Source organism: Vitis riparia, chromosome 16, assembly GCF_004353265.1.
Source record: "Vitis riparia cultivar Riparia Gloire de Montpellier isolate 1030 chromosome 16, EGFV_Vit.rip_1.0, whole genome shotgun sequence".
NCBI classification, from domain to species: domain Eukaryota; kingdom Viridiplantae; phylum Streptophyta; class Magnoliopsida; order Vitales; family Vitaceae; genus Vitis; species Vitis riparia.
This window is the reverse complement of record NC_048446.1, coordinates 3,026,994-3,053,091: the sequence shown is the minus strand read 5'-3', so window position 1 is coordinate 3,053,091 and position 26,098 is coordinate 3,026,994. Positions and strand designations below refer to the sequence as shown.

At 38.9% G+C, this 26,098-nt stretch overlaps 1 protein-coding gene across 2 annotated transcripts; it reads left to right on the top strand.

Moving 5' to 3' along the window:
• The first annotated feature begins 231 nt into the window (after positions 1-231).
• On the top strand, positions 232-25,350 carry LOC117933562 (D-xylose-proton symporter-like 2). Of its 2 annotated transcripts, none has more exons than XM_034854981.1 (15): positions 232-548; positions 1,892-1,989; positions 18,783-18,861; positions 19,964-20,023; positions 20,139-20,205; positions 20,293-20,417; positions 20,962-21,063; positions 21,272-21,640; positions 21,749-21,796; positions 21,891-21,953; positions 22,307-22,387; positions 22,614-22,712; positions 23,425-23,562; positions 24,512-24,644; positions 24,772-25,350. In XM_034854981.1, the coding sequence occupies exons 1-14, from the start codon at positions 507-509 to the stop codon at positions 24,641-24,643; spliced, it is 1,503 nt and encodes a 500-aa protein (XP_034710872.1). In that variant the 5' UTR covers positions 232-506; the 3' UTR covers position 24,644; positions 24,772-25,350. The 2 variants fall into 2 exon arrangements, with proteins under 2 accessions (XP_034710872.1, XP_034710873.1); XM_034854982.1 differs by lacking the exon at positions 232-548 and adding an exon at positions 589-1,747.
• Positions 25,351-26,098: the final 748 nt, after the last annotated feature.

Sequence of the window (26,098 nt, the reverse complement as noted above, 5' to 3'; positions counted from 1 at the left end):
TCATTCTGATTCCTCAATTGTCAATTCTAACTACTGAACCAATTCAGAAACCATTTTGATATCCAAATCCGGATCCATTTCCTCATTTGGTAGAGCAATTTTCTGACATATAGCTGCAAATGATCAACCTCCATCAGTACAACAAACCCCCAAAAGGGAAAAGGATAGGAAAAAAAAAAAGAAAATTCAAAAAATGAAGAGATGATAATATGATGGTAAAAATCACTGCAATTTATAGGTCCCAAGTTTCTGTCTTATCTTTTTTACTCACCTCTCCTGTATGAAAAAATCAGAGCCTGAGACAATTTTTCCAGATAGATTTTCCGGGTCCCAATCCCTATCACTATACATACACGCAATCGTCATTCAAAATCCTCACCCTCCCTTCAACCTTTTTCTACTTAAAATATTGAATGTGAACTGACACCTACCTCAAACTTCACTACAATCATATGTACGCTTCAACGGCTTTAATTCTTTTGCTTCTCTCTGCTTGAGGCGTGAACATGGCAGATCTTGAGCAGCCCAGCCTCACCTCTCTTGGAAAGGTTTTCTTGTGATTTCTTTGATGATTAAATATGAACCGGAGTGCTGGGTGTTTTCCTGTCCGGTTTCTCGGGAACCGAACAGTTTGAGGAAAATTTGAAGTTGTGTATTTTGTTGATTTTGCTATTGGGGTTTACTGCCTAGTTTGATTTTAGAGTGGAAACTTTTTAAGTAAATGATCATGGGGTTGGAATTGAAGTACTGGATGTTTGGAAAAGGTTCGGGGTTGTGTGTTTTGTTGATTTTCCTCCGTGGTTTCTCGGAAACCAAACGGGGGATGGGCTGGGGTTGTGGAGAGGAATGAGTGATTGAGGATAATGCAACTGTTGGGGTTTTCTGCGTTTTGTTTTGGGTGCTTGAAAAAACTTCAAAGTTATGTGCTTGGTTGATTTTCCTGTCCGATTTATTGGGAACCAAATAGGGGTGTAGGTTAGGTTCTGGGTATGGGTGTTTTTTTGTTTTTTTTTTGTTTTCATTTAAAAAGAAAAGAACAGAAAAAAAGATGTTTGACAAAGATTCGAAGTTGCGTGTTTTGTTGATTTTCCTGTCTAGTCTCTTGCGAACCAAACAGAGCGTATGGGTTGGGTTGGTGGGGAAGAGAGAATAGTTGAGGATCCTACAAGTATTTTGGGTTCTGGGGTGGTTATATTGTGGTCTTATTTTGTAATTTTTGCTTATTTTCTCGAGAATCAAACACAGAATTGTTTCTTGTTGGTGATGGGAAAAAAATCACTTGAGAATAATAAAACCATGTGACTTCTGGAGTGGGTTTGGTTTTCTATTTCCTTTCATCTCCCTCCTTTTTCTGGGCATCAACTGATAAACGACTGTTTGGCTTCTGTATGGATGTGACTTTCTATTTTCTATTACCTCTGTTTCTCAGCAATCAGACAGACCTATTTTTTTTTGGTTTTGCTCAGCGAAAGAACAGTAATGGATACAAGACAACTGTTTGGCTTTTGGGATGGACTGAAATTTCTAATTTCTACCATTTTCCATTGGTCTTCTTGGAAACCAAACAGAGGTCATTGTTTGTTTTGTGGGTGAAAGAAAAAGAACTGAGAATAATAAAGTTGTTGGGCCTCTGGGGTGGGGTGGATATTCTATCTTCTACCATTTTGTTTGTTTTCTGAGCAACCAAACAGGGATCCAGTGTCTAGTTTTACTGAGGAAAGGTCTGATGATTTTCATTATCTCTGAGGTGAGAAAACAAGAGTTGCCACTCAAATGAGCCTAAGCAGAGCAAGAAATTCTCTTGGCTGCCAAACATAGTATTAACGTTTGTGGTTAGTGCTTTGAGTTTCCTTGTGGAAATACTAATTTATTTTTTATTTTTATTGAACAGGTGGGAAAATCATCCGGGGAAATAGATGGAATGCAGGAGCCTCTCATCGATGGGGTTGGCTCATCGGAGAACTATTCTGTTGCTGCTGCTATCCTTCCGTTAGTTTCTCTATTGAGATTGCTTCTGTTTCACCATTTTTTTGGTGCTTCTTAATGTTTCTTTGTGCTGGATATTGGGATAAAATCCTTGGATAAATGTGCCGTTTGGGTGCTGAGAAAATGTGGGAAAAGAAAGAAAAATTGATCAAATCTTAAAATTATACAAAAGCTGTCACTGAGCCCCTACTCTAGTACAACTAACTATATGGCTTAGTTGAGTTCAATTTTTCCCATTCTTGGAAATGAAAACAAAGTAAAACATGAGACTGGAGTTATGCTTTCTTTTGTCCTTTTCCATTGTTTTCTCAGCAAACAAATGGAGAATTAAGTGAATGATACTTTCATTTATCCTGTGGAATTCTACAATTACCATATTTTCACAAGTATCTTAAACATGGGTTTTAATTCATTTTTTAATGCATTTTTTGATGGGTTAACTCATTTTTTATGCATAAAACATTGGCATGACAAAAAGGATGCTATGAGTAATGAAATGGACTATAATTATTCAGTGTAATAGACAGTTCAAGTAGCTGCCACCGAGCTCGATTTACTAGAAAGGGAATGGGGTAAAAGGTCCTCCAACTTCTTACATATGAAGTCAAAACCATATGGATAGGGGTTCCTGAGTCTGGTAATTGGTATGAAGTGCTGGATCATAGGTGTTCAATGTGATGAGGACTCACAGTTAGTTTGAAATAGTCAAATAAAGCTTAAGGGTGCATTTAAATTATAGAAAGGCTGGATTAGATACTTTACGCTTTATTAACTCCATCTATATTATTGAGGAAACACTTAACTATGCTTAATGTGCATTTGGTAATTTAGTCATGGTCTTGGTGTAATTGGCAATGTAGTTTGGTTCTTGTGATAACTCTTAATTAGTTGATGTGCTGATAATGAGAAGTATCTGTAGACATTCCATTCCATTAGTACCAGAGTGCTGGAGTCTGATGCATGTCTAACCGGAACAAGGAAAAAAATTGACCCCGTCCCCCTTACTGCATGTATTTCCTAAATTTGTTGACAGAATTTGAATCGGCAACATATTAATTGTGGTTGAGGAAAGAAGAGGAAGTATGCATGTGCCAATTCCCATGTGGAGTAAAGAGTTTCATTTAAGAAGTGTTAAAGTCCCACTGTTTATTGTATACATGTTTCTTTAAGATATCTTGTTACTGATGTCAATTTGGCTTTTGAGGTAATCTCCAAATCCATTTCACGGTAGGAGCTTTGTTCTTCAAAATCAAATGCCCATTCTTGAGGTGTTTTTTTTTTTTTTTTTTTTTTTTTCCTTCTTTTCTTTATTTGCTTCTTGAAACATTCAACTACACAACCAGGTGATTATTCCTCTCATCCCGACACAATTGTTGATAGTCCCTTTGAAGTTGCTTGATCTTGTTTGCAACCTTGACTAGAATTTCAAACCTTTGAAGTAACAATGTTTTAAAAGGCTAAAGGTGGTCTTTAGGCATTTTGCCTAAATGAAGTGAGGCATAAGCTTGAAGGCAAAATGAGGCGTAAGCCTCAACTTAAACAAATAAATAATAATAAGTTATCAAAAAATAACAAAAATACTCATAGAGTTACGAGAAAATTAAATTATAAAAAAGACATAAACTTAACAGAGTGATGCTCTTTGACCAGGTGTTTATCATAGGTTCATGAACTGCAATGAGAGGGGGAAAGTGTTGGTTTGTGATTGAGTCGAAGTCGTTTGAAGTTTCGGTAGAGGAAGTCTGAGGGAAGTTAAAAGGTACTATTGTGGAGGGAGTAGAGGTCTCTCCTCTTGGATTTGGTTTGGAGATTTGAGTTTAAGAAACCTATTGGAAGGATTTGAAGAATGTTGCAGGGAGGAGAAGGAAGGAAGGTTGGTAAAAGTCTGGGAGGAAGAGAGGAGAAAGTTCAGGTTGGATAGGTGTGTAAACGGGGTGGGGAGATTCGTCTTATTTTTGTCGTCGATTTGGAGACGAAGAGATTTTGCTTAGTTTACCCTGAAGGAAAGGGAATGCTAGGGGGTTTGGCCATTCTCGTTGAGAAACTACGGCCTATGGGGGTGGTTACTAGAGCTGAAGCAAAGACTTAAGCGGTGGCTACCTAATCTGAAACAAAGACGAAAATGGTGACAAAAGTCGGCAAGGTCGAGAAGAGCCTTGGAAATTCGGTGGAGGGTGAGAAGAAGGAGTTCGTGGATGTTGCTAGGGAGCCGACTGGAAGGATAGGAGATGCGTCGTGGATATAGTTTGGAGGTAGAGAGTTGAGGGGTAGGGAGGACATGCTAGGTCGTTGCTTAGTTGGTAGGTGGGGTAATGGGTCGGTGGTGGAGTCGGAGCTGGCCTCGTTTAGGAAATGGGGGGAACGCTTTTGGAATCTTAAGAAAGGCGTGAAAGTTATGAAGCTGGGAGGGGCTTTCCTTCTGTTGGAGTTTGAAGATGAAGAGGAGGCAGAGAGAGTGTTAAAGAAGGGGGTGCGTTGCTACAAGGATAAATTGTTGCATTTGGAGAGATGGAGTGAGGAGGTGGGATGCTTGCACTTATGAAGTTCAACAAAAGAAGTGTGGGTGAGGGTGGTGGGTCTCCTGCCTCACTGTTGGAGTGGGGAGGTGTTCAAAAAATTTGGTGACTGCTGTGGAGGTTTCGTTGAGGTGGATGAAGAAACAAAAAGGTTTTCTTAGCTCCAATAGGCCAGAATTTTGGTGAAGCTGGGGGTCGGGGGTGGGGGGAAGATTTTCCGGGGACGATGCATTTTGTGGTGAATTCTTATTGTTATGCAGTCTAGTTGTGATGGGAGGTACCGTCATGGGTTTCTGTAGTGGTGTCGATGAATAAATTGAAAGGGAGTGAGGGGGAAAAGGTTAGGGAAGATAGGGAAGTGGGTTCACACGCGGGGAGTAGCGGGGTATGGGAAAGGATATTTGGTGTGCAACAGGGGATGATGGGGCATGTTCAGTCAGAAAGGCCAGGGGTGAAGAGAAAGGTGATGGAGATGGGACTGCAAAAATCGTTGATGGCTTTTCAGGCTTTGGGAAGGGGAATGGAGAGAAGGGGGGTGTAGGGGTGGGCTTAAGAGAAGACGGGGGGTCAGCAACGTTTAATGGATGTAGGCTTGTTTGTTCGGATGCTCGGGCCCAAGGGAATGCAGGCTTGTTATTTGAAGGCCCCGCAAACCTTTTAAGTTTTGGGCTGGGCTGTGCTTTAAGGGAAGATGAGAGGTGCGGGCCCAAGTCGTTTTGGGAGGCGGGGTAGTCCAGTAAGGTAGCGGAGCAGGATTCGGATCTAGATCAGGTTTTCTTGGGCGAGCTTTTAAAAAGGGGTAGGGCACTAGGATTTCAAATGCTCTCTAAGGGGTGGATTGCAGAAGAAGATTTGGTCGGCGGAAAGGGTTTTGAAGAGGTAGAAGGGGCTCCAGGTAGGGTTTCTCTAGCTAACTGCCTTATGGAGGAAGCTTCTAAGTACTCCATCTTTTCGCCTTCTTTTGTTTGTAGTTGGGGTGGGGGGGAACAAGACTTTTCTTATTTTCCTTTCTCTGGGGTGGAGGGCTTTGATCGAGGTAGAAGAGGGCCATGATGCAGTTGTCAATTTGAAGGAAAATGAAAGGGAGCTGTCTGTAAATCCTCTGAAGGTGCTGTTGGCGGAAGAAAAGGATTTTGAGAAGGGCGATGGCGGGTTTTCCCCAATAAGGGATGGGGGGACTGAGGAAGAGGGAGGGGATGTGGAGTCGTGGAGGTACAATTGCTTAGCAAAATTTTGTCATTGTTTGGGAATGCCCACTGAGGGATTTGAAGGAGAGATTCTGAAGGTTCTTAATAGAATGAAGGAAAGAAGAGAACGATTTGAGAGGGTAAGTGGAAAAAAGAGGAAAGGATAGAGATCCTCTAGATTTGACCGAGAGCTAAAGAAACTTGAATGTTCGATAAATTACGGTGGGTCAATAGGGGATCGAGGTCAATCGGAGTGTGTTAGATGAAGCTTCGAATCCTTTCGTGGAATGTAAGGGAGGCAAATGATAGAGACGAGAAAATTGATAAAGGATGTTAGTAAAACTTAGAAGGTGGATTTAGTGTGCCTCCAAGAAACAAAAATTTAGGAGATGAGTAGTGGGATTGTGAGAAGTCTAGGGGTAGGAAGATGTTTGGAGTGGGGGGCTATGAATTCAAGGGAGGGGGGTGCTACAGTTGGTGGAGATGGAGGTGGGCAAAATTTCAGTCTCTTGTTGTTTCAAGAATTGTGAGGACGGTTTTTGCTGGATGTTCACAGGAGTGTATGGACCCACTCTGAAGTTGGCTAGAGAAGATTTTTTGAGTGAGTTGAGGGCCATTAGAGGATTATGGAGTGAGCCTTGGTGCGTAGCAGGAGATTTTAACATGATAAAATTCCCCTCTGAGCATAGTAGAGGAGGCCGTCTGTCCTCGACAATGAGGAGATTCTCAGAGGTGATTGAGGACTTAGAGTTAAGGGACTTGCCTCTTCAGGGGGGGCTGTTCACTTGAAGTGGAGGCTCTAATGATCAATTAAGGTAAAAAATTGATCAGTTTCTCATTTCTGAAGATTGGGATGTTCATTTTTAGGGGGCCATTCAAGTTGTTTTGGCTAGGGTGGTTTCTGATCACTCTTCGATTCTTCTTGATGGGGGAGGGATGAGGAGAGGGCCCACGCGATTTAGATTTGAAAACATGTGGTTTTAAGGAGGTGTTGAGAAAGTGGTGGGAGGGGATTTGGGTTAGCAGGTCGGCCAACTTCATTATGGCTGAAAAGATGAAGGCCTTGAAACTGATTTTGAGAAGTTGGAATAAAGAGGTATTTGGTAAGGTTGAAACTAAGAAGCAGAGTGCTTGGAATTTGGTGGATTTTTGGGACAAGGAAGAAAGTGCTCGTTCACTGACCATGGAAGAAGAGGAAGCTAGGAAGGAGGCAAGAGAGACTTATAAAAAGTGGGTCCTTTTAGAAGAAGAGTCATGGAGACAAAAGTCTAGAGAAATTTGGCTGAAGGAGGAGGATAAAAATACAAGGTTCTTTCATTAGATGGCTAATGCTCATAGAATGAGGAATTAGTTGACTAAAGTAAAAGTCAATGGGAGGTGGTTTACTGAGGAAATTGAAATTAAAGAGGAAGTGAGCCGAGCTTTCCAGGGTCTGTTGTCAGATCCCGGTGGTTGGAAGCCCAATATAGATGGTTTGAATTTTGAGAGGCTAGATGTGGAAGGGTTGGAGAAGCCTTTCTTTGAGGAAGAGGTCTTTGGTGTGTTGTCAAGTTTTTGCGGGGAGAAAGCGCTAGGCCCTAACGGTTTCTCAATGGCTTTCTAGTAGTATTCTTGGGACTTTGTAAAGGTGGAGGTGATGAATTTCTTCAGATAGTTCCATGAGTCTGGGAGCTTTGTAAGGAGTCTGAATGCAACCTTTCTAGTGCTGATTCCTAAGAAAGGGGAGGCTGAGGACTTGAAGGATTTTAGGTCAATTAGCTTGGTGGGAGAGCTGTACAAGTGGTTAACCAAGGTGCTGGCTAATAGGCTGAAGGTGGTGTTAGCTAAGGTCATCTCAACGTCTCAAAATGCGTTTGTGGAGGGGTGGCAAATTATGGATGCAGTGCTGATTGCTAATGAAGCAATAGACTCGATTTTGAAAAGCAATAAAGGGGTGATTCTCTGCAAATTGGACATTGAGAAAGCCTATGATCATGTGGACTGGTCTTTTCTTTTAGTGGTGTTGGAGAAGATGGGGTTTGGGGAAAAGCGGCGTAGATGGATAAAGTGGTGTTTATCCACTGCTAGATTCTTTGTTTTGGTGAATGGAACCCCTACGGGATATTTTCAGAGCTCAAGGGGTTTAAGGCAAAGAGACCCCTTTTGCCCTACTTGTTCATAATTGTGATGGAGGCATTCAGCTGTCTGCTGAAGAGAGCAATTTATGGAGGCTTTTTATCGTGTTGCTCGGTTCGGGGAAGAAGGGGTGAAGGGGTCTAGGTCTTTCACTTGCTGTTTGCTGACGATACTTTGATTTTTTGTGAGGCGAAAGAGGAGTAGTTGACGTGTTTGTGTTGGCTGTTAATGTGGTTTGAGGCAATTTCAGGGTTAAGAGTGAATTTGGAAAAAAGTGAGTTGATTCCGTTTGGCAGAGTTGAGAATGTGGAAGAGCTAGTTGAAGAGTTCGATAATAAGGTGGGAAGATTGCCTTCCACTTACTTAGGAATGCCGTCGGGTGCTCCTTTTAAATCTGCTACTGCTTGGGATGGAATAGAAGAAAGATTCCTCAAAAGATTGGCTATGTGGAAATGTCAATACATTTCTAAGGGGAGGAGGATTACCTTAATTCGAAGTACTTTGTCTAATCTGCCGATCTATTTCATGTTTATTTTCCAGCTACCTAGGGTGGTTAGAATGAGATTGGAGCAAATTCAAAGGGATTTTTTGTGGGGTGGTGGGGCTCTTGAGCAAAAACCTCATTTAGTAAGGTGGCCAATTGTTTATTTAGAAAAAAAAAAAGGAGGGCTGGAGGTTAAGAGTCTTGGGACTTGGCGCTTTGCAATTGAAAGAAAGGCCCTTTGGAACCAAGTGATTAGAAGGAAATTATGGGGAGGAAAGAGGAGGGTGGAGCTCTTGGGAGGCCTATGGAGTTGGGTTGTGGAAAACAATAAGAAAGTTGGGACACCTAGTGACCCATTCTTTTGACTTTATGGTGGGTGATTGAAAGAAGGTGAGGTTTTGGAAAGACAAGTGGTGTGGAACCACCCCTTTGTGTGAGTCTTTCCCTTGTTTATTTGCGCTAGCAACTTCCAAAGAGGCTTGCGTAAATGGAGTTTGGACAACTGCAGGGGAAAGTGGGGGAAGTTGGAGCCCTTGTTTCACTCGACCTTTCAATGATTGGGAGATGGAAGAGGTGGAAAGGTTGTTTTGTTGCTTGGATAGGAAGAAGGTTAATGTGGGTGAGGAGGATAGGGTGAGGTGGATGGATTCGAAGGATGGCGTGTTGTCGGTGAAGTCTTTGTATAAAGCCTTGCAGCCGGTTTCTCTTGTTTCTTTCCCTTCGAAGATTATATGGAACTCTTGTGTGCAACCTAAATTAAGTTTCTTTGCGTGGGAGGCTTCATGGGGAAGAGTTCTAACCTTGGACCGTTTGCAAAAGAGGGGATGGGTTTTGGCTAATAGATGCTTTCTGTGCCAAATAGTTGAGGAGTCGATTGATCACCTCCTTCTTCATTATGAAAAAACAAGGGAAGTGTGGATGTTGTTCCTTTCTTTATTTGGAGTGTCTTGGGTGTTTCCTTATTAGGTAAAGGAAACCCTTTTAGGGTGGAGGGGTTCTTTTGTGGGTAAAAAGAGGAAGGCAGTGTGGCAAGTGGGATTGTTATGCGTGTTTTGGGTCATTTGGAAGGCAAGGAATAAAATTGCCTTTGAAGATAGAGTATTGTCCATCCAAAGGCTGAAAGCTTCTTTTGTGTATTTACTTTGGTCGGAGACCAAATTGTGGATAAAAGGTGGTTCTTCGACCTTAATAGATTTTATAGATTGGGTGGGTTCGCGATGAGGGAGAAGGTTTTTTGTCTTTCCTTGTTGTTTTGAGTCCAACTATAAGGGGGTGAGTGTCTCTATACTGTACTTCTCTGGGTCGCTATTTTAGCGCCTCTTTGTAATACAATTCTTTTGTTTATTGATAAAAAAAAAAAAGAAAAAAAAAAGACAAACTTCACAATGAAAAAATTAATTATTTTTCATTGTTAACGGTTATAATTTAGTTTTTTTTTTTCCTCATAATATTTAACTCTCTCATGGTTTTATCTAATATTTATCAACCTTACAGTTACCATCACAAATAAGATCCTTAAAGGAATATAATCATATCCAATTGCTATATTATCCTCCCCATTGGTGTAAATATCCACCCCTTCTTCTTTGTTCAAAAATTGTAGTGGGATCATTTTCCATCTATCAATAATTAGATTATAGATGAGATCAACCACTAGGAGAATCATCAATACTCTTATTCACTTAATCTCTCTTTTTCCTCTCCATTTGAAAGGTTATTTGGAAGTCAACTAAGCCCTTATTTTGTAAAAGGTTTAACAAAGTAGGGACCCAATACAAAACTCATGAAATCTAATATCAAAAGCCCACTAAAGCATAGATGATAGAACCCATTAAACCTAATTTAAAATTGAGACTTAAGCCTCTTATAAAATATATACCAAAAGCCTATAAAGGCCAAAAACCCTTTGAGTATTTGAGGCTTAGGCCTTAACAGCCTTGAGGCTGTAGTGTCAAAGCTATAAACCTTAATAGGGTGAGGCTTAGGCCTCCATTACCTTAAGGCTATAACCACAAGGCTAATTTGTAGAGTCTCACCTTAAGGTGAGCCTCGAGGTGTAAGCCTTAATAGCCTTTTAAAACACTGCACACAAGGAAGGTGGATTTCTCTTTGAAGGGGATGGAGGTTAGGGTTCCTCTTTCTGGAAGACTGAATAACAAAACTGTCAAGCTCTAAAACCCTTAGGGGTTTTATGCAGGCTTCCTTGTGGGTTTAAGTGACTTGAACCTATCTTGGGCTTGAGTCACTTAATTAGCCTCCTAGGTCTTAATTAATTAATTAGCTCAGTCTAAAAAAATTGTTCATAAACTCTTATGTAACTTTGCATATTTATTTATTTTTGATAGGAAACCACACATGAATATATTGATAGAAAAAAATAGTACATAAGGAGGATGAGAAATCCTCCCGCCAAAGGTAAAACTAAACAACACAAAAAAATAACACGACATTATATCGTCCCATTGGAACTACACACTGCTAGCCAATCTGGTTGTAAAACGTTAAGGGGAATGCCCTTAAAACCCGTTGAGCAAAAAACCCAAAACGAAGCGAGGAAATGAATGGAGTCCCAAAGATTCTCTGAATTCCTAGCTTTGTCCTCAAATATCCTAGCATTTCTTTCCCGCCACACAACCCAAATTAAAGCTATGCACGCGTTTTGCCACAAAACCAACCGTCTCTTGGACTTGCCAAAACCTTTATAATTGATGAACATCACGTCTGAAATGCTTTTCGGATGAACCCAATCCATCTTGGCTAGCTGAAATAGTCTGTGCCACAACCCCAACGTCACAGAACAATGAAGGAAGAGATGATCTGTTGATTCTCCTTGCTCCATACACAACTTACAAATGTCGGGGCTAAGAGCTTTGTGGGGTCTCCTCAATTGTAGCAAGTCATTGGTATTTTCCTTCTTGTGTGCCACAAGCCAGACAAAGGCCTTAACTTTGAAGGGGACTTAGATTTTCATACAAACTTAGTGGGGAAAAAAGGAGATGGATTAGGCATTTGGGACAAGGCTGTAAAGAAAGACTTGACTGTAAACAATCCTGAAGACAATAAGGACCAAGATCTCGCATCTGAAGCGGAAGTGGATAGATTCATACAATCAAGAGAGCGCATGTGGCGTTCTAGATCTTCTATCTCAGAATCGGTTAGATTACGACGGAAATTAAAATTCCATGAGAAAGGGCGAGTTGAACCAAGAATTGAAGATATAGGAATATTTTTATCCGTTACTACTCTGAATAGTCTTGGATATTGGTCTTTGAAGATTTGGTCCCCCTGCCACAAATCTTCCTAAAAGCAAATTCTTTTCCCATCTCCTACGACAAACCGAGTATACTTGAAAAAATCCTGAAAGACTTATTCAATGGCCTTCCAAGGACAACAATGTGACCACCTGACTAGAGTGTTGGCATCCCAACCATTTGAGTGTGTCCTGTAGATGTTAATAATGACCTGATGCCACAGAGCTGTACTCTCCTTAGGGAACCTCCACAACCATTTCCTTAAAAGAGTACGATTCCTTAAAGGAATCTTCCCAATCCCCAAACCCCCTTTTACGCTCGGCTTACACATTGCATCCTAACTAACAAGATGGTCTCTTTTACCTTCCCCAACCCTTGACCAAAGAAAGTCCCTTTGCATCCTCTCAATTTTTACAACCACTGAAACAGGAATCTTAAACAGAGAAAGAAAGTAGCTAGGGATATGGGATAGGCATGAGTGTAGGAGAGTTATCCTACCACCGAAAGATAAGTAAACTTTTTGCCACCCGTCTAATCTCCTAGAGATTCTCTCAATCACTGGATCCCATAATCCACAAGCAATTGGATTCCCTCACAAAGGAAGACCCAGATAAAGTATAGGCCAATCTGAAGCCTTGCAGTCAAGCAACAAGGCTAACCTAGAGAGATGATTTTGATCAAGGTTGATGCCAAAAAGATTACTCTTGTCAAGATTGACCTTAAGCCCAAAAACTTGACCAAACACTAACAATAAACTCTTAAGAGTTTGTAGTTCTTCCTCACTAGAGCGAACAAAGAGGATGGTATCGTTTGCGAATTGCAGATGGGACACCCTACACCTATTTCTACCTACCTTGAAGCCCTCCAGCAAACTTCTTTCCTCAGCTTTCAACAACATTCTACTCAACACATCTGCAACAATAGTGAACAAGAAAGGGGATATAGGGTCACCTTGCCTTAAACCTCTAGATGCCTTGACCCACCCTTTAGCATTACCATTCACTAGAATAGCATAAGAGACCGACGATAGACAACCTCTCATCCATTTCCTCCATTTAGAACTAAATCCCTTCTTCTCCAACACATGATCCAAAAAATCCCATTTAACATGGTCATAAGCCTTTTCAAAGTCTATCTTGAATACAACTCCTTCCTCCCCTGATCGCCTTTGCTCATCCACAATCTCATTGGCTATAAGAATTGCATCCAGAATTTGTCTCTCTTTAACAAAAGCACCTTGAGTGGAATGGATGGTCTCCTGTAGTACTCCTCTTAGTTGCCCTGATAAGACTTTTGCTATTACCTTGTAGAGACAAGTGATAAGGCTGATAGGTTTAAAATCCGAAATCTTCTTTGACTGACTCTTTTTGGGCAACAGAACTATGAAGGAAGCATTGGTGTTTTGATTAATAATCCCGCTATTGTGAAACTCTGCAAACACCCTCACTAAGTCATCCTTGATCACATCCCAACAATCTTGAAACACCGCTATTGTGAAACCATCAGGCCCCGGCGCCTTATCCCTATCTAACTGAAAGATGGCATTATACACTCTAATTCGAAGAAAGGGGAATCCAGCCTAGAAGCACTCTCTTCTGATATAGGGGACCAATCAATACCTTCTACTCTCCAAGACTCACCAGGAGGACTTGTGTAAAGCTTTTTAAAATAAAGTAATATCTCCTCTGTGATGCTCTCGGAATTGTCCAACACCAAACCACTTTCATTCTCCAAGAATTTGGTGAAATTCCTGTTTCGTCTCCCGTTAGCCACTTTGTGAAACAGTTTTGAGTTGCAATCCTCGTCTTTAACCCATTTTACCTTAGCTTTTTGTCTCCAATGAATTTCTTCCCTCATAATTATTTCCTCTAGCTCCCCTTTTCTTACAGCTCTTTGAACAGCGAGATCAAAAGAGAGAGCCCCTTCTTGTTCATTGGCATCAATGTTAGCTATTTCATCCAAGATGGTTTTTTTCCTTTCCTTAAGCATTCCAAAAGTATTCTTATTCCAATCTTTTAATTTTGCCTTAACAAATTGTAACTTCCTCATGAACTTGTGACCTTCCCAACCATTTCCTTCAAATTCTCTCCACCAATTGCTAAAGCACTCTTTGAAACTATGATGTTGCAACCACATATTCTCAAACCTAAAAGGTGTTGGACCCCACTTGAAAGGATTGGTATCCAATATAATCGGCAAATGATCCGATGTCCATCTAGGAAGAACTTCTTGAAGGCTTTGAGGGAAGGAAAGCTCCCACTCATTTGAATAGAGAAACCAATCCAATCTCTTACACACCGGTGACTCCTGCATATTTGACCAAGTAAAAGAGGCATTTCGTAATGGGGGATCATGTAACTCACATTCTTTTATAAAGCCATCAAAATCCCTAGTGAATCTAGAGCCACCCAGTTTTTTTGATCTTCTCCTTATAACATTGAAGTCACCTCCCACACACCATGAAGGAAAAGTAAGGCAAAAAAAAATCTAACAGCTCCACCCATAAATCCTTCCTAGTTAAGGGGTTGTTTGGACCATAAACTGCGGACAACCACAAAGGTCCACATCCATCCAACAAGAACTTGACTGAGATAGAAAAAGATCCAATTACCACGTCCTCGCTGCTCATTTTCTTTGAGTCCCAAGTGATTAAAATCCCTCCTGAAGCCCAGCAAGCCGGGAGAGCAGCCCACTCCTTATTCCTAACCGACCAGACACTTCCTACAAACCTTCTGTCGCACACCTCTCTTTTTGTTTCTTGAAACATCACTACATCCGGATTCTGAAGTTGCAAAAAATCCTTAACCACCCTTCTCTTTTTCCTAGATCCCAACCCCCTGATATTCCAACTTATGATCTTCATAAAACACCTCACTGACCTTACACCTCCTAACCAACGCCAACAGAACTCAAATGTCTGTGGCGATTCTGTTCTTTCGCCTTGAATACACCTTAATATCCAAGGAGCTTAAGACCTCACAAACTTTAGTCATTTTTCTAGGGGAAAGACCTTCAATTTGGAACCCACACATCTGGGAGAACTCAGTGTCTCCCTGGCTAACTGTACCCAGAATAGGGGCCCCATGAGGCAAGCTGGGTTTGGTCTTATCATAATTAAAGCTTTCAGACAAAAGATTCAATCTAGCCAATTGGGGCACCGCATCATCACGGTTAGGAATGCCAACAAACCCTAGACAATCAGGCCCAACGTCATATTTTTTTGAAAAAAATTCAGATAACACTCAATTTTTCGTAGGAAACTGGGATTGAAAGGCTGGAATGGAGAGATTGATAGCAGCAGAACTCGGGTGTGGAGGAGCCACGCTAGAGAAAGGAGAATGAAAAGGCAGAGAAGGCTGAGAAAAATGATGAGAAGATACCTCGAAAATTTCCACTTCCGTCATTCCACATTACCCCTCAAAGTTGAGCCCTTTTTCTCTGGTTGTGAGATAAGAAAGATGATCCGTGACTGAAGATCCACTATGAGAACAACCACAAAACCCTTAAAACCTGCTCCGTCTCCTCCTTTAGCAGTATTGCGCATTTCTCCTTCCCTTTTGACTGAAAAGGAGCCCTAAGAAGATTCCTTCGCTCCGTATTTTCCTTCGTTGACGTCGTTCCTTCCTCGGAACACCCTTGAACCAACTGTGTTCCCGCTTCGGCGACGTCTTCTAATGGAAGATTATCACTAACTGGCATCGATCTCTCAATCGTGATTGGCTCGCTTCGACTTCGATCCCCTTGTCGGCATACAAAGCTTGATGGAAACAGAGCATTCCACAGCTTCCTTGAACCGCACTTCATCGCGGAGCCCATCTGTTGATTTTCAGGATCCTCGTGGCCTATCTTCGCCTTCCCCTTTGCAGAAAGAATAGCTCTGTGTAAAGGGCCCTTCGAATATCTGTCTTGATTGTCTCCCATCTCTTGGCCCAACAACTGAATCGGGCCTTTCCCATGGACTTCCCTCTTCCAGTCCGTGACAATTTCAGACCGTGGGCTGGGCTTACTAAAAGGATGGGCTCTTGTCATATATTTCGAGGCCCGAAACCCATCCTGGAGAGTTGACTAGGCTTTGACCCCTCCAGCTTGCTTTGCCCAGCAGATCCAGCTCTCTGCCTTTTTGAATTCGAATGCAGTGGAGGTTGGGACCGGCTGTTTCCCACTTACGTCCTGTTCTTTCACGTGTCCTCCCAGGAGTGTTCTCCGCCTTTTGACCACCTCTCCACTCCATTGTTCTGCTAACTGCCCCAATCGAAGACCCCTTTCTAGCCGTTGATCTATCTTCCTCTTTCTTCTTTCTGCCAAATGTCCCTGTGTGAGCTTCAGCCAATTGCCGAGTTGACTCACCCATCTCTCTAACCCGCCTACCATCTTCCTTCTCGGCCACTGCGATTGAAACTGTGAAGTCCCAACCCCCATCTAACACCTCAATCAAAGCCGGGAGAACTAATCGTTCTTTCATTACCACTTTCACCCTTGCTTTGCTTAGATAAAAAAGTTTCAATGTTCGCCAATTGATCTTTGTCACCGTCCCCCACTGCTCCATAATTTTCTTCAAGTGAACCTTAGACCATAAATGAAATGGTAAACCCCTTAAATCTATCCAACCTTCCTTGAATTTCCCCTCTACTTTTGAATTTTCCTTTGGCGACCATCTTCTCAACAAAACTGTAATTCCGCCTTTAATCCTGATGAATCTTGAATCGTGTAGTGATAAAGCTTCCTCTAAGGTTTCTACGAAAAACAATCGTTTTCCTTCAGCGAATGGGACGATTGTCACCACGCCTTTGTGCCCTAGCCTTCTCGCCATGGCCCAGCCGACCTCAGCCTAGTTAACAGCACCATCTTGACATTCGCATAGCACAACCCTCACCCATCTCCCAACTGGAACAAGGCCGCCTTTCCTCAGACCTTCGTTTCTGACTACATTCGCAAAGGACTGTTGCAAGGGACCTGCATTTTTGTGCAAAATCCTTCATTTCCTTCTCTGCCTTCCCTTTTCATCAAAACTCGAGGAGGGGACCACCGACATTGAATACAATGCAGACTTTAAAAGTTCCCATCCCCTGCCATTCTCTCCCTCAGGTATTACCAGAAAAGTTGACTTCCTATTGGAGCCGAACTTTGATAATCTTATAAACCTGCCATGAACATTGAAGCAAACCTCCAGTAGATGTACTCTAGTCTTTTCTCTAAATTTTCTGTTGAAACCCATAAAAATCTTCATCTCAATGGCCTTTGTCAACTGTTTTATCAACCAACTAACCTCCTCCTTCTCAAAGCCTAAGACGAAAACAGACCCTTTACTGTGCTGTGTTATCGAACACCATTTTCCTCCTACCTCACCCTCGAACCTAACCCAGAAGGTCTTCCTCTCCACAGAGACCTTCAAGGTCCTTACCATTCTCTCTCGCCTTTAAATGTATTCCTGTCCTTTCTACAACTTTGCATATTTATCAAAACACCCTTATACATACATATGAATGAAGAATCTAAATATCCTTCAAATAATGTGTTGCCAAGGAATATGAGCTTGAGTAAGGACCACTAGGATCCATAGGAAAATATCGGCTTTCTTACAATCCAATTATGAAGTTGACTCAACATCTTATTATAGAGAGTCACTTGCATTTTAATATCTTATGATATTAAAATGATATACCAAATTCGAGTTCATGACCTACTTCATGGTATGCAAGCTTCCCATAAATTGGTGTCTATAGTTTAACGAGATGAATGCTATCAATTTCTTAAGATTATCTTTATAATCCTTTTTTTTTATAGGTAAATAAGGATTTTATTTATAAGAAACAAGGCATACATGACATATATAAAGTAAATAACTAACCAAAAAAAAGGATTATCTTTATAATCCTTGAGTCTCAAATCTGCTATTTTGTGATCAATTAACATACTTTAACTCTCTAAGAGCATATGTCATTCCACTTAAGGAATTACTACAACCATAGATTTCTTGATCATAAGTCTTTAGGATCATCCAAGGGGACACACTGTCTCAAACCCATGAGATATCATGATCCCTATCTTGATAATACCTATCGTTGCTTACCTCAATCAATAGTAACCTGATCTATAGGAAATATATGACAACTTCAAGGTTTCACTTGTAGGTCAAAGTCCTTGAAGACCTTAGCACTAGCTGAGTATTCTCTCAAGCTCGATACTCCATACAACATAATAGTTTGGTGAAATCATGACTATCCAATAACAATATCATAACTTATTATTGGTTTTATCTAATGTGTAACCATACACACTTGTGCGCTTACCATGTGAACCTCATCTAGATGAAAAAGGCAAGTTATCCTTCCAATTTGGAGGTAGTATACTACAACCTCAAATGAATTTCCTAAGTCCATTAGCTAGTTGTGAACAACTCATTCACTTGTAGTAACTCATGACTTGAATCTTCTATGCAACTCTAATGCATCTAAGTTATGTAAATGCAAGTAATGTTAGGCCTGAATGCTCGGAAAATATAATGCATGAATAAAATAGATAAGTGATAAACTGAACTTATATTATAAATATAAAAAACCATTTCTTGTTGCATCATGTTAGCTTTTAAGGACTATATTCTAACAATTAGTTATCTTGATTGGACCATAAGAGGTGATCTTTGTAATTGAGTGCTTATCAAATTACTCATTGGACTTATTAAATTGAACGGCCCCCAAAAAAGGAAAAAAAAAAAGTCGTGTTATTTGCAACATGGTGATCTTTCAATATAAGCATTTCATCATAATTGCAATGCCTCTTTAAAGAACTTTTATAGCTATGTGTTACTACACTTTCTAGTTTATATTAACATAAGGGAGATGCTGATAATTTGGTTTTCAAGCATTTAACATTGAAGAACCTAGTTTATCTGTCAAAAAAAAAAAAAAAAAAACATTGAAGAACCTAGTGCCCCTGCCTAAAGCCTGCTTGGATTGTCTTTTAAGATGTAGATAGTAGACAGTTTGATTGGATTCTAAGTTTTTTGCTGTCTTATGAACTAAAATTCTGTCTTATGGGTCTCTTTGTTATCCTTTTGTCATTTCGATTTTTCATTTGATTCCCACATTCTAAAAATGGTTGAAATCATCTATATTATAAGCTGCTTGTGGGTTTTTTGTGATGAAATGATCAGAGATTCATAATAGCTGTTATTAAAATAGAAACATTTTCCCACAGTTTTGCATTTGTACTGATAGAGTAAGGTGTTATTGGGTGGTTTCAGATTTCTATTCCCAGCCCTTGGAGGACTACTATACGGCTATGACATTGGTGCCACATCTTGTGCTCTAATTTCTATAGAGGTATCTTTTTACTGGAAGTCTGAACTATAGTAGGCTAATTCTATTTTCTATTGTATAGCTCCATGTTCATCCTTTGTATTTTCTATTTCACTGTTGATTTTTAGTTCTGTTTCGTCACTATGAAGATGACAATTGATAATCAACTATGATCAATTGGATTTCTTATGATCCATCAATAGGCTATATGCAACATTTTAAACCTCCTAAAAGTTTTTAAGGTTTCCATCTACATCTCTCTTAACGACAGGTCTCATTTTGTCGTTCTGTCGATGGATATTGCAATGATAATTTTGATCATAGGGATTCCATGATATACTATTCTGATTGTATTAAACTTGTACTATGTAATTAGGTTGGATTTGAACATGATATCATGCTTAGAAGATTATATTTGGTAGTGTAACAAAAACACATGCTGAATGGCATCTACTTCTTTGCACTTGACATACAATTTATTTATCCTGCATGCATTTAATTCATAATGTTTTCAATTTAATTGAAAATTCCTGTCTATATTAACCTCTCCCAGATTGTGCTACTAATTTCAGTTATTTTTCCAAGTCAATATTTATCAAAATTGTTGGACAACCAATTTTCTTAAAAGCTTAACCTTGTAGGATTTGGGGCCCATAATGTATATCATACACTCTAACAACGTCCCTCACATGTAGCATCCATTTTTGGGCTTACATGAACTTAATAAAGTAGGTAAATAAAACATATGGTGGTGAGATTCAAACTCTTGACCTCCCAACAATTAAGGCTATGATACCATGTTGAACAACTAATTTTCCTAAAAGCTTACGCTTGTAGGATTTGGGCCCACAATGTATGTCATGCACTCTTAACAAAAATGTTGTTGATATCTTCAAGTTTCTTGAGCATCTGTTTGTAAATTGATAACGAGATTCAAGAACTTGTTTATTTACTGAAACAACCCTCTTCCCAATTTATTTTTCAAATTCACCAATGGTCTTATTAGCAAATCAACAAAATAAAACATATCTTGCTTTGCAGTATGATCTAACTTTAACTCTTGTCTCATGGGTGTTCGTTTGGTCTTTGGCTCTACTAACTTTGACTGTCGTGTTTCTTTCTACAGTCATCTTCATTAAGTGGAATCTCATGGTACGACTTGTCTTCTGTGCAAATTGGTCTCACAGTAAGTATTATAAATTGCTTGTTGTGATTGCTTAATCATGTTTTTAGATTTGTTTCTTTTATATTTTATATACTTGCTTTTTTTCCCCTCATTTAGTGGATATTGCTTTTTGCAGACTAGTGGCTCATTATATGGTGCCTTGATTGGCTCTGTCTTGGCTTTTAATATTGCCGACTTCTTTGGTCAGTTCTTCTAAATGTGGCATTGAAGTTGAAATAATAATATTATGATTTTCTCTATGAAGTCTAAATCATGTATTTGAATTAAAGGAAGAAGGAGGGAGTTGATTCTTGCTGCTTTACTGTATCTTGTTGGAGCTCTAGTAACAGCAGTGGCACCTAGCTTCGTTATTATGGTGATTGGGCGTTTTGTATTTGGTATAGGAATTGGACTGGTAACTAATTATGCTATTTTCACTTTTATATGACATTTGAGCTCTTCCTGAATTTTCTTATGTATTTTTATGTCCATGTAAACATGTGTTCACCCATGTGATATTGGTATGCATATCTTTGTATAAAATTCAGACACCAAGTACATACATTGGTAGACATCCAAACCCACATGTGCGGAATCACATATAGAAGTCCATTTGAACAAATGAAATGTCCGTTATAGGATTTTTTTTTTTCATGATGTACTTGATTTTGAAAGGATTCATGTTTCATGTCTGTTTTGTCTTTTTATCTGTTATCCTTTTCTCATTTCCAAATGCATTTTTGTTTTTCTTATTCAGGAAGCAACCAAAATAGTATGTAGAGTTCAAGTAAAAGATGCTAAATGCAAATTCACTTAACCATCCTGATATTTTAAAATTTTCTTGGATGAACGTTTAGTTGTCCATCCATGGTTTTTTGTTTGCCTGCAAAATTTGACATTTAAAAAAAGGTGCCTTATTTACATGAAAGACATATAATTTTCAGTTCTTTGCTTTATAGTCAATGCATGCGGCCCCGATGTACATTGCTGAGACTGCTCCAACTCAAATACGAGGTCGACTAATCTCTCTCAAAGAGTTTTTTATAGTTTTGGGGATGGTTGTAAGTGCTTCAATCTTGCTCTGAGGACTTTGATTTTGTTTTACTGTGTTTAGTATATAATTTGGACCAACAAGAACCAAATACACACACACACACACTCTGTGGTCACAGATACCTGCTCATCGGTGGTTATTTTTTGTTCATATCTATAGTGCTCCATAATCCATTATCGTGGCTTGCCTATAGTGATTACTTTTCTCTCTTGCAGGTAGGCTATACAGTTGGTAGCCTTTTAGTTGACATGGTTTCCGGTTGGCGCTATATGTATGGAGTTAGTAGTCCTTTATCAGTGATTATGGGAATCGGAATGTGGTGGCTTCCAGCATCGCCTAGATGGTTACTTTTACGTGCTATACAGGGAAAAGGCAATATGCAGGATTTAAAAGAGAATGCCATATTTTGCTTGTGTCGGTTGAGGGGTCCAGCTATTGGGGATTCAGCTCCTGCTCAAGTAGATGGGATTCTAGATGAGCTTTCATCCAGCGAGGAAACAAAAGAAGCTTCACTTGGGGAAATGTTCCATGGAAAATGCTTGAAAGCCCTTATCATTGGTGGAGGATTAGTCTTATTTCAGCAGGTTTGTTTTCATGTGTAGAGGTTATATAACATGAAAAAAAAAAAAAAAGAAGATGATATAAGTTCCCAACAATTTGACTTATATATGTACCATCAATTTGTATGGCAGATTACAGGGCAACCAAGTGTGCTATATTATGCGGCATCAATCCTTGAGGTACATGAAGATTTAGATCCAGATTTCTAGTTATCATCAATGAATATATCAAGACAAAAGTTTGCTTCCATTTAAACCCTACACAATCTGATAGAGTGCAGGATTCTCAGGAGCATCTGATGCAACACGTGTATCGATATTAGTTGGTTTATTGAAGGTAGATTTTTTCCTTGCTGCTCAAATTCAACACTTGGGTGCTTTTAAAAGAAAATCTTATAAAGTTACTTTTTATACCTTAATATTTGGTCTCTATAAATGATTAGAAATTAGTGGAAGTTGTTTCTTACATCCATTTGTTGTCACACTCATGTCACTATCTACAATGTGCTATAACTGGAACATGACACAAGTTCTAGCAGTGAAGGGAATGTGTGAGCTGATTTTCCCCACAAATATAACAGAAGCTGCACTTCAAGACTCCTTTTTTCCAAAATGTCTGACGACTCTGACCTTTGCCTTTTCTTTTATTTTTCCCTTTTTTCATTTTTTTTTTCTTTTTTTGGTTTTTAGTTGATTATGACTGCAGTGGCCGTCCTTGTTGTTGATAAAGTTGGAAGAAGACCTTTACTACTTGGAGGTGTTTCTGGCATCGTAAGTCTCCATCCTCTTTCAAGGGCATCTGCTTTCTGTTTTAACACTGAAATCTTGAGACTTACAAAATATCGAAATTGTCAGGCCATGCTTTAAAATTAATTCTTGATTTAGTTTTCTTGCTAAAACTTGTGATTACTCAAAGAATAAGGGATTTAAGTTCCAAGTATATGAATCAAAGGACTTCAACTGTTTCTAAGCATTGTATATTTTATTTGTTTGACAGGTAATCTCATTATTCCTTCTGGGATCATATTATATTTACTTAGGTGATGTGCCTGCTGTGGCGGTGATTGCTCTGCTGTTGTATGTTGGGTGCTATCAGGTATTTGGATTTTGTTTTATTGTTATATAGATTCTCATCTTGGAATTTTATGCTTTGAAATGATGATTTTTATATGAACCATTGCTTACATTATGAGTTTGAGTTCTACAGCAGGATAAGGGTCAGAAATATTATTGATTATTAGGGACTGCATATGCTACCCTGTAGAAAGTAGTGGAAAGCCCCCCTAAGTCACTGCATTTGCTGCATGAGAATAATATAGAAAATCTTATAATATTTTTCACTTCCATTGAATTTGATAATGTGTAGATTTATTTTTATTTTTCATCTCAATTTTGCAAGTTGACAAAAGTAGAGTGCAAAGATAAGCAGCTTTGAAATTTTTTTTCCTGATTTTGTCTTAGATTCAAATAGACGAATCTGTATTGGTGGACTCTAAAAATTCAAGTATGCTAAAAATACGTGGAAACTTATCAACGCCTAAATCAATACTTGAGCAATAGCAGCTAAAAATAAAAGGAAGCTTAGAAATTTTGAAAAATTCAATTGGCAATTTTCTTTTAATAAAATCTTAGCCAAAAGGTCAAGAAAGGCATATGGTTGGGATGATTATAACTAGTTTAAAGAATTTTGAAAAATTAGACTTAAGAAATTTTTTCAGGGTATATGAACTTCATTGGCCCAACGTCGTGCTTCATGTATGTCTTATTTTTGTATTACATGGCAATAAAATTCATGAATGGTTTTACAGTTATCCTTCGGTCCTATTGGTTGGTTGATGATTTCCGAAATTTTCCCCTTACGTGTGAGAGGGCGAGGACTAAGCATTGCAGTGCTCGTGAACTTTGGTGCAAATGCAATAGTAACATTTTCGTTTTCCCCTCTGAAGGTGCCTAACTTCAACCATTTTTTTTCTGCAATTAACTTTTCTTTATAACTGTGGAGCTATTATCATCTGTTATGTACATGTTATGTTCACTAAGACAGTAACTTAACTTTCCCAGAACAGGTAATCATCACTCTGTTTGTGGCATTGTTGTTGAGATTATATTTAGGTTGGAGATTTTTTTGGCTAATCGGCATATGATAACAAATATGATTTTGTTTCTAGTCCACATCCTTTCCATGTTTTATTAGGGATATCATGTAATTGTAGCAACTGGTTGTTCTCACATATCAAGAGAGGAATACCTATATTACATTGAGACTGACATGAGAGACAATGCCTATGATAATTTTTATAGTATCCTTATTCCAGAGTACTTAGAATCATATGCTTCCCATTGAAAGAAAACTGTGTTTCGATGTGCCCCTGATGTATCATCTATTAGTTGGCCCATTTGGAACTAATTCCAACCATTCATGATTGGCTCCATGAATGACCACATGCCTTCAGCTCTGTCTATGGCTATGTCCTTTGTTAACGGAAGACTATCTTGTGTTTCTCACTACATCAATCAGGTTCTTTTTGTTCCTTTTGTCATCCTTTAAACACCTTCAACTCAAATCAAATCACTTCTTTGTGGAGTATCTACTTCACCATCTTCAATAATCAGATAGAGAAAAATAGAAAAAAACGATGTCATAGTGTAGCCAACATGAGGTAGCGAGTGAAGGCTTTGATTAGTTGAATTGTACTGTTAGTTTACTTCTTTATAAATACATCCAACTATGATATTTTTCTCCGGAATATGTTGATTCAACATCTGGTTTTCTTTTGTATCAATTACTTAACTGTCATGACTCATGACCCGTATATTACACTTCAATTACAATGATAAATCCCCGTGGTAGTTACCAAATAGATTCAGTTACAATGTTTTCACTTTTGGTTGCAGGCACTGCTGGGAGCTGGAGTTTTGTTTTATGGATTTGGAGTCATAGCTGTGTTGTCTCTTCTTTTCATATTCTTCTTTATACCTGAAACAAAGGGACTCAGTCTTGAAGAAATTGAAGCCAAACTCCTCTAAGGTATCATCCCTCCAACAATTTCCCATACCAAAACAATATTCACCTACTTCTCCTTTTCCAATTAGCAGGACAGCGAACTTGGTATCGTGTATTTAGCTTTCTATTTATCCATATCTATATCTTTCAGGTAGTAGGCTACCAAATGGAGAAAAATAAGCATGAGTTGAACTGGTAGTTTTGGTTATATTCACAACATAGTAGAAACACACATGCCTCCATAGATATCATTGTTTCCCTTCTGGGTAATCAATGTATATGCTTCTTCTCCAACTGGAAAAATCTTTTTCTTTTTCTGGGGTTTTTGGGATGTTGAGTTGATGAGAGAAATTTGGGGTAATCAATGTATGACGATGGTTTGAAGCAGTGGTAGATGCAGCTCCTGTGGAGTCAGAGCTGTGGCATGGCATCTTCAGATGGAGAGGTGTGATAAGAGTCCTTAGGATGAATAATGAGTTGATGTCCAGATTACCATTACGATTCTGGGATTCTCTTCTTCTTCTTCTTGTTTTTATTTTATAGTTGCAGATGAGATGAATGGCAGCTCAAGAATAATTTGTACGGACACTCTTGAATACTTCATTTGGGTTAATCTCATTGTTCTAAGGTGGACTTCAGAATTGTGGTAGAATAGTGTGTTTTGACTTTTACCAATCTCCTCTTTCTTTCTTTCTTTTTTTAATAATCAAAATCATTGTTAGATCTTTTACTCATGTCTCAATTTACTCTCTAATATCTAATAATTTATGATATTTTAGGATTTTTATTTTTATTTTGTTAAAAAATAGATTAAAAAAAATGTACTAAACTATTTCTTCATGTATATTGATATTGTCTGTTTTTATAAATTATCTACACAGTTAAAAGAAGTCCACTAATTGATATAATGTTGGGTTATATGATCACCTTTGTTCATACAAGCATGTCCTTAGCACGACTCTTATGAGGACATGAATACTCTCACATCAGGTTTGAGGATCGATTCTGATACTATTTATAATAACTCGTTTCATCTCATGTATATATTGTTTGCTCTAAACTAAAAGTTCACATAACTTTAAAAAAATGTATCTACTCAATTAAAAAAATTCACTATATTAGGAACTTTTTCGAAAATGAGTGATCTCATAGTAATTGTGATATCCCACCTTAGGGAGAAGATTTTAGCATTATATCTTTTGAGTAGGGAAGATGGTATTAAAATGGAGAGAATAGTTTTAATAGTGGTTTTTTCTGTTCACCCAAATATCCCTTTGCCAATTGTTTTCAACCTACTTCCAAATGACTATCTATTTCTTCTCCCAAATCCTATATGATTTGACATGAACTTTACATTTTTATGGAATGTAGTGGATATGTTAATCCAAGAATTCAAGGCATCCAAGTTTTTTTTTTCCTTTTTTTGGTCCATTTTTAGGGGTATGGGAGCAAGGAATGTTGGATCTCCTATCATGAAT